The following is an 8,953-nucleotide window of genomic DNA, read 5'->3' on the forward strand; positions in this document are numbered from 1 at the left end:
CGTGGGATCTTTCAACATGAAATAACACCCTCAGACATAATTCAATCTAACCCTCATCTTCCCTTCATTGTCTCACATAGGCAAAACGAATTTGAGAATTCGTCAGCTCAGGGGGCGCCTGGGTGGCTCAGTTGGTTAAGCGTCTGACTTTGGTCAGCTCGGGTCATGATCTCACGGTTCATCAGTTTGAATGCCGCGTGGGGCTCTGGGCTGACAGCTCAGAGCCTGGAGCCTGTGTCTCCCTCTCTCTCTCTGGCCCTCCCCTGCTCACACTCTGTCTCTCCCTCTTTCAAAAAATACATACAAGTTAAAATACATATGCATATTTAAAAAACTTCAGCTCAGGCCACTTAATAGTGAATTTGAGTCACGAATAGACCACGTAACATCATTTATGGGGAACGGGGCGGGGGGGGGGGAAGGAAACTCTTGGTTTCCTAATGTATTTTCTTCAACTACAGCAGCTGAGGCTTAATATAGGGGCTCACATCTCACGTGCAGACATCTTCATCAAAACAAAATTTCAAAAATTAATAGCACACCTCATAGCTTTTCTTTCAGAAACCAAAGGCATCTATAACCCCCCAAGTTCTGACGCAGCCCTGTGAAGCCACGGCCTGATTCAGGCCTCCAGAATTGGGGCAAGCGAGGAGCCCAAAAGGCCTCTGCGACCCCCATCCCATTCACGACAAAAACCCCCTGGGTATTTAAGTCCTGAGAGAGAACATTCATTCAACCTTGGGCCTAAGCCTCAACCTGTGGGCAGAGATGAGCGTCAAGAAAGGATTCTGGTGCTCTGATTCACCAGGGGTGAAAGCGTGGGAGTGGAGAGGGGGGTCGGGAGGCCGGGAAACCCCAGCGTTAACTCTCGCGGGACCGCAGTGAGTCAGGATGTGTGCGCGGTGACAGAAAGTGCGAGCACACGTGTGATTTCGCGGTGGCCGATTTTCAGGTGTCTGCACAGGGAGCCTCAGGCTGGCCGAGCAGGGGCTTCCGGGATGGCTGCGGGAGGCCCACGCACCCAGACCCCCCTGTTCTCCTCACAGGCGATCGGCACGGAGCCCCGCTTTGGGGCTCTTAACCCCTAGGCCTCTCAGACACCGTGTGAAAGACATCTGGGCCCCAAGTGGTAGGACAGAGCCCAGTGGGGAATGTGGGCTTAAGGCCCCGGCCTTACGCTCCTCGAGGCTGCCGGGAGAAATTTGGACACGAGAAAGAACACACGCGGTAGAGATCAGACTCAGGATCTCAGCGGCCAGGTGGAAGGATTCCCTCGGTCTGGGCTCAGTAAGAAAGCGAGGGACCTCGTCAGGTTCACAGCGAGTGACCAGCACGGAACACGGGTCTGCGGCGCACAGGTGCGAAGTTCCTTTGGCTACATACACAAGCCAAGGCAAGGGTGAGTTAGGCACACTGGAGAGGCACACAGTGGCTCGTGAGAGGATCTTTGCGAATACGTTTCAGGAGGGGAAGGGACCAACCCTAAGGAACCCTTGGCTTATTTCCTGGGAAGAAGGCTAACCAGATCGAGCCCAGACATGTCCAAGGGTCAGACTCGCTGTCTCCCTGTGGGGGGGGCCACGCTCCACAATCTTACTTGTTTAAATCTCGAGGCTGGGTCTACACCTGTCTGCTTCATAGAGTCCATGACAGATTTCATTTCTACAGCCTCCTTAATAAGCTGGTGGTTTTCCATCTGCTTAGCTTTGAAGCTGTCGGCCTGAAGCTGCTGCTGGTGGCCGGGGAGAAGCTGTGATTTACCTGTGTCCTCAGTTTTATTAGGCACGGGCGGCCCTAGTTTAGAATGGGTTTTGTTAGGCTCTGGGGTAGAGGGAGCTTTTGAGATTGTGGCAGACGGCGGGCTTTTCTGTTTACTGTCCTCCTTGCCCGGCTCCTTCAAGGGGAGCTCGCTTTTCCTGTCGCACTCTCCTCGGCCAGCCTGGGCCATTTTCTGCTCTGCCAGCCTCTGGTCCTCATAGTACTTCTCATACTGCTGTCTGTAGGCAGGGCTGGTGGCCATCAGGGACTTCTGGTCCATATAGAGCCCGTAGGCGTACTGGCCGTAGTAAAGCGACTGCGCCAGCGCCGGGTGTCTCTGCGTGATCACCGACTGGTGCTGAGGCTGTAAGGGCGCCGGGTTGTGGTCCGCCTTCTTGGCATCCAGCTGCTCTGCCTTGTCTTTCCTCTCGGCCTCCTCCTCGGACTCCTTCTTGATCTTCATCGCCTGCGTGCTCCCGCCGTTCCCGGCCGCAGGGGCTCCCACCTGCCCAGGGTGCATGTAACTTGGAGAATAGTAAGGATCGTAGCCATGGTAATAGGGAGAATGGGACTCTTTCAGCTGAGAGGACTGTGCTGTAGCTGCAGGATGCCCTTTGACGACGCCCTCCTTACTGGAAATGATGTCCGACGGGGAACCGGCCTTGGACCTCACGCCCTCCGACCGGCTGTCGGACCCCCCGTCGTCGGCGGCGTCCGAGATGTCCGAATAGGCGGGGCTGCTGGTCTTGGCCGCGGTCTCGGCCCCGTTCTGCGTCAGCACGTGCAGCGGGGCCATGGGCGCCTGCCCGTTCACCAGCGGGTTGCACTCCATCCTCGAGGCGCTGCCGATGGAAGGGCTGGGCGCGTTGTCCGTGAAAGTGTAAACCTTGTCGGCCTCGGCTTTGATGCTGGCCATCCGGCTCTCCTGAGACTCTGAGAGTCCGTTGGCCAGCCCTTCACTCTTGTTGAGATGGTCCTTTAAAAAATGCCCCGATAAGTCTTTGCCGGCCCCCTTGGCGTCCTCAAGTTTGCCCAGCTTGGCATCCATTTTCGGGCTCCCCGACTCCTTCCCGTCTTTGTCCTTAAGCTTCCGCTTCTCCTTCTTCTTTTTGTCTTTGAGGGACACGAGAGCTGGGTTCACGGTGACGGGCTCCCCCATGATGGTGGGCTTTGGCTGGATGGGTTTCAACGGAGGACTCTTTGGTGTGGCCTGCACCACGGTGGTCGTGAGGGAGGGCAGTCCGGGGATGGTGCCCGTGGTGGTGCTCGTGAAGGCCGCGGTGGGTATGGCGATGAGCTGCGGCGGGGTGGGGGCCGGGGCGGGGGCGATGGGCCGCGCGGTTTTCAGCTTGGAGAGGTTCTTGTCCATTTTGCAGTTGTTGGCTTTCTTGCCCTTTTCCTTCTCTCCCGCGTTCTTCTTGTCGATGAGCCCTTCTGCTTCCAGTTTGGGCATCTCGGAAGCCAAGCTGCCATCTGCCGCGGAGCAAGCGTCTAGGGCGGCCGTCATGTTGGAGATGACCGGGAGGTTGTTCGGCTCGCCGTGAAGGCCCTTCTTCTTGCCAGAACTCTTCCCCGCTTTCGGCCCGACGACAGAGCCCGGACCGTTGCTCATCAGCTCTCTCTTCCCCTTGGGGGTGCCAGGGGGGTGCCCGGGGCCGGGCGACACCGGCGCCTTCACCTGGTCGTAGGCCGCCAGACTGGCGCTGGGCTCGCTGCATTCGAGCGCCACGTGACTCAGCGCCTCCTCGCAGTCCGAGATCTTGTCCTCGCTGTCGGGCTCGAACTCCAGCTTGTTCTCCGGGTCTAGGTGCGCGTGGGCCTGGTGGTACCTCAGGCCGTTAATGTGCTTGTACTTTTTGTTGCAGTTTGGGTGGGGGCAGTCGATCAGCACTGGCGAGGAGCAGCCCTGGTCCAAAAAAGTCGCCTCTGGTTTCCCTTGAGGAGTGGTCGGAGTGCTTCTGGAGTTGGTGCGGACGCGCTTCCCCGGCTTATTGTCCTCGGAGCTGGAATTCAGGTCCAGCTCCATCGGGGGCTTGTTTTTCCTCTTGTTGGTGGAGGAGGGGCTGGCCTTGATGTCCTCAGCAGCACAATTTGGGGGTGTCCTTCGCCCGCTGGCGTTGAGGCTGCCCCGCCTCCCTTTCCCATTGGCCCCCCCTCTGTTCTTGTTCTGCAGCCCTCTGGACTCCGTGAAGCTGGCCTCTGAGCCCGGAGCCGCCGCGGCAGACCTCGCTCTCTTCCCTCGGCCCCGGCCCCCTCTCATCTCCAGGTCGCTTGTCGGTGACTCGCAGAACCTAGGGAAACAAGCGAGAGACGTCAAGAGGAGCATCCCCCAAAGAGCCGGGAGCCAGCGCGGGGCACACAATGCCGGCAAGGGCGGCCAACACCCCAGGGGCGCGAGGGCTGGGCCCAGAGAAGGAAAAGACACCCTGTCCTTGCGCTGAGGGTTTTAATCCCTGCCAAAGAACTGGCAACGAACGGCCTACGTTCTTCTTCGGAACACCAAAGGAAAACGGCTCAGGTAGCCAGCTTCAAATCCAGTTCAGATTCCCATTTTGAGAAAAGACGAAAACAAAGGAGAGGGGGCGAAGGGGCAGGGGGTGCCATTTCCCTGTGTGCAATCCTCACCGGCTCCTTTCTCTTTCGCCTGGTTTCAATTACGGGCAGACTTTTATGCATTATTAATCTACCTCTATAGTTTCTGTGCAAAGAGAGGATGGCGGAAGGAGAGGGGCAGCAGAGGAAGGAGGAGAGCAAACAGGGCCTGAAATAAAAGGCCCCGTCCGTACGTACCTGGGAGGGGCCCAGTCGTGCTTGGTGCAGTCCAGGAGGGTCCCTACGTAAGTTTTGTTCCTCCACGTGACATTGACCACTAGAACACCTGCAGGAATGGGGAGTGAAGGAGGACCACCGTTAGCACGGATTACTCTGTTTCCAGTTTATTATTAGTATTACTGTTGTTGTTGTTGTTGTTGTTGTTATTCTACCAGCAAAATTCTGTTCTCATTCGCTTTCAAAAACTGTGGTTTGCATTCTTCCTCTTTCTGGTTTCAGTGACCTCAAGTGAAAACCCACAGGAAATTGTGTGTGTGTGTGTGTGTGTGCGCGCGCGTGTGTGTGCGCGAGAGAAAGAGAGATCATGCCTGTGTGCATGCGGTACAAAAGGGTAAGACTGCGTGTGAGAGTGTAATCAAGATACTGCTGACAGAAGGAAATGGTTTTTGCCATGTCCTGCTGTAAAACAGCAACACTCACCTCTTAATTTTTCTATTATTACACATAATTGCTTTCGTTTGGCAAGCAGCCAACAAAAACTAAGCGCCAGTTACCAGTGCTTAAACCAGAAGGTGACTGAAAGGAATCGGCTTTGTTTCCCATTCAACAATATAAAATAATGGTGATTTTTATTTAGGAAAAGATTACGTGGGTGCACAAAAACAAGAGAAGGGGAGGGCAGGGGCTGAGAGTCCAGATAGCGGACAATCAGCTATGATTTCTCTTTCCTAATCCTCCCCTCTCTGGCTTTGTGAGACAAGAATCAGCCAGGGTATGGTATCTGTTTCACTGTTTGGTCTTGTTTCATATTAAGGACTCCTAAAATAGCCCTCTTAAGAAAATAAATGTGCACAATAGGTTTGCTCTTGGGGTTATCTTTAGAATCAACTTTAGTAAGCATTTGCCACAGAGGATTAGAAGAAAAAAATCTCAAAACCAACACACTTGCTTCCTGCAAGCTATTCTGCTTTTCCCAACTGCTCTGCAGACAGACAATTTAATTTAGCACGGCATCTGTGAATTACTAAACTTAAGTGCACTTAGTATACTAAATGTCACAGGAAAATAAAATAGAACATCCTCTTGATTTCTCTAGAGGACAAGTGCCATATATTTTTTTAATCACCCCTTTACAGCGTATATTAAAAGGACCTGGGTTTTTGAGACACGCATAAAATACCAGGGTCAATCAACGCAATACTTAAGTGAGCCTTTGTCTTCTTTTCTGTACCTACCTACCCTCCTTTCTATTTTGCAAACACCTAGGGACATCACTCAAAGTCTACTTCTAGCTGGTTTGCTCACTTGCTCGCTGCCATTTTGAATTTTATAGAAACCCTGTATTGCACTCCTTTCTGGTAAGAGACACCTCGCGAGGTAAGACTAACTTCCGTGGGAAATGTTTTAGCAGCAGGGAAAAATATCTGAATGGCTGGGACCCGAGCAGTGGGGAAGGAAGGATTTCTTTCAAAAGTCTCTAAAAGAGATTTAAAAATTGTTTCCCATATGGTCTATGTTGCCATTAGGTGACAGCTGAATTTACTCACTGTAGCAATAGTCGGGGGTGGGAGGGGGACGAGAATGAAGCAAAGCAAGCATTTCCTCAAATCTCGGTTGATTCCATTCTAATCCCCTCAGGAAATTTTTCTTTTAAACCACTGAATATAAAAATTCATATTGAGATGAGAATCAATGGTAATTAGGCATTTGGTCGAAATTCGCACAAGACAGAACAATTGGAGGAAAGGATTCTTTATGAGCACATCCCTCCAGGAAAAGGGAGGGGGTGGGAGGGAAGGCGAAGGGGAAGACGGAGCTGGTTTTCTCATCATGTGCTCTCTGGGGCACTGTGTGTGGTGTCAAAGACCTTTGCAGCTGCTTAAAATTCTTTAGCATGTCAGCTATATTTACAGTGCAGGAATATATCTGTATTGCCAGAAGGTTGCTGCATTTTAGCTTGCGACGCAATAGGCTGAAGCACTGCGTTCCAGAGTCCCTGATGTAGCACAAATGTATAATTAAAATTGCTTGAAAGGAAACATGAAAGAAACAACAAACCCTCCATTCTTGCAGTAATAAAATTAAAAACAGGAAAAGTCTGCACAGACACTTAACATTTGTCTGCAGTGAAAGGCTTTTGTTATTGCTTTTCCCCCAAGGGTTTCGCGTTTCCAGCAAACGCGGGCCGTGGATTGGCCGGCGCCTGCAGGGAACGCTCGCGTCTGATTGGCTGGGCCGAGGGCGGCCGCCCGGAGCCTCGAGGCGGCGGCCGGGGATAAAGGGGCTCGGCCGAGGGCAGGGGCCGCGGGGCCGGCGGCGGCCAGGAGGCCGCCCGCCGCCACGGGACTAAGGGGGGGTGGGGGGGGGGGAGTGGGGACGACCCTTGGCGCGTGCGCGGCCCCGACAGGGCTACCCCCCGCGCCCCACGCGCGGCCGCTCGCGGCCCCCGGGACAGAATCGGTGGTCCCCAGACAGGACCCGGGGAAGCAGTCCCTGGCGACGTGGGGCTGCCGCTGGGAGCTGCCACAAAGGCTGGGCTCACGCTGCGGCCGGCGCACTGTGAAAACCGTTCCCGCCGCCAGATGCTGTTTCTAGTAGGCGCCCGGCACATCTCGCGTGGCGGCAACAGCGACACTGCGAGCAGCGTGGTTCGTTCGCTATCAGCACTCGCTGGGAAAGAAAACGCCGCCAGTCAAGTCCATCCCCAACTTCAAAAGGACCTCAATCAGCCAGCCTGGTTTTTCTAGAAGCCCTGGGTCTGTGAAACGCTCAGAAGAAATGCTCCAACTCCCGGGGAGATTCTGAAGGGTCTCCGTCAAGCGGGGCTAATTGAATGCGTGTGCTGGTGTCTGTTTTTCTTTCCGCCACACGGTATATACTTCGATCAGCCTAGCATTCACGTGCAAGGGTACACACGCACATGTTTACACAGCCAAACTGGCAAGGAGGCTGAAGGAATGCTTCTCGCATAAACTACAAAGTGTATTGTTTCTTTGTAAGCGAGCGTGTGTTTATACAACATCCTAATGTGAGGGGCCAAGTAGAAAGGTGGTGTTTGGGCTCCAAAATCTGCCGATGGTTGATGGTTGATGGTCTTGCTCAAGTCTCGGCATCTTGAGCGCTTTGTAACCCACGGGCATATAAAGCGGACTCTACTTTTTAAATAACCGAAGTGAAAATGAAGCCTTTCAAAGTTCCACTTGGAATTTTCATCAGTCTGGGCAGAGTTGTGGTTCTCATTTACCTTACATTAATTGGAAATAAGTATACATTTATTCCACAAAGATTTAATATTTCATTTAACGCACCTCTGTTCTTCCAAACGTCTAACCCATGAACCCCGTGCTGGGGACACTCTACACAAGCCTTTTTCGTCTTTATATTCTCCAGTGTCCCACCAGGTTTACCATCCCCTTTTCCCCACTGACTGGGCACGGTCGTTCTCAAAATGCTAAATAATGCCTGCCCTGTAACGTTTTATATTTGGAAAATATCTGAAGATTATTGCCAATTAAGTAAGAATAGACCTAAAGACATCAATGGGTGGTTTGAATGTGCTCACTGACCACACAGGGTTTTCTTATTTATATTGTCTCTGTCCTACACACTGATGATACAGGATTTAAGCTACTGCCCTACCCCATAAAACATGTATTACCTATAGGGCAGTGAAGAACACGGTCTGTGTTGTAAAACCTAAGCCTGTTGCCTCTACAAGCCAAAAGAGCCCTGTTATCTCATCAGGATTCCACAGTCACAGTGTCCTATTATTTGCTCTTGTCAATAGTTAGCAGTTAAGTGCTCCCAGAGAGATGGTCAGGCCCATTAAGCATTTACAGTGCATCCTTAGGGTATACACTAGGTACTTATTTGGTGCTATGGAATCAGCCACAGTTCTGGCCGGACCTCCATCCAAACTCTATTCTTCAAGAGCCTGCAAACTTGTAACAACCAACACAGGCATACCCTGTAATCCAGAAAGGGAAGTACAGTTTACGTATCACCTCCACCTACAGAACAGGCCTCTTGATCCATGATATTAAACTAGACCCTGGAAGAGATCTTCCTAGGGCCTGCCCTGCCCACAGTCCCCGCTCAGAGGGTAGTCCTAGGAGATAAGGCTCCTGAGCCAGTAATCCTAACCTTAGCGTCGTCTGACGGTTGCAGGGACGGGTACGTGAAACTGAGGCAACCAAACACGACTGACAATGGGAATCTGAATGAGTCACAAGGCAAGTTGACAAGAGAAGGAGAAACCTCAAGGTCACAAGGTCACAAGCCTCTAAAGTCTGAGAGGACTACAGTGTGCCAAAGCCCCAAGGGCTCAATAGCTATGATATTAGGAAGTCGATGGGTGCAATGCCCTAAGTGCTTACGTGTGTGTGTGTGTGTGTGTGTGTGTGTGTGTGTGTCCCCTCCCGTC

The 8,953-nt window shown here is 52.6% G+C and overlaps 1 protein-coding gene across 2 annotated transcripts in view; it reads right to left on the reverse strand.

The window, feature by feature from the left end:
- ZNF608 (zinc finger protein 608) overlaps positions 1-8,953 on the reverse strand; it is a 129,745-nt gene that overhangs the window by 16,526 nt on the left and 104,266 nt on the right. The window contains exons 4-6 of one of the 2 annotated variants that reach the window (XM_040444353.1): positions 4,549-4,636; positions 1,598-4,049; positions 943-956 (exon numbers count right to left, since the gene is read on the reverse strand). In XM_040444353.1, coding sequence (XP_040300287.1) covers positions 943-956; positions 1,598-4,049; positions 4,549-4,636 — 2,554 coding nt within the window. Of the gene's footprint in view, positions 1-669; positions 4,050-4,548; positions 4,637-8,953 lie in introns of those variants that run through there. The other variant, XM_040444352.1, reaches the window with a different exon arrangement.

Source organism: Herpailurus yagouaroundi, unplaced genomic scaffold, assembly GCF_014898765.1.
Source record: "Herpailurus yagouaroundi ecotype Mexico unplaced genomic scaffold, PumYag 192, whole genome shotgun sequence".
NCBI lineage: Eukaryota > Metazoa > Chordata > Mammalia > Carnivora > Felidae > Herpailurus > Herpailurus yagouaroundi.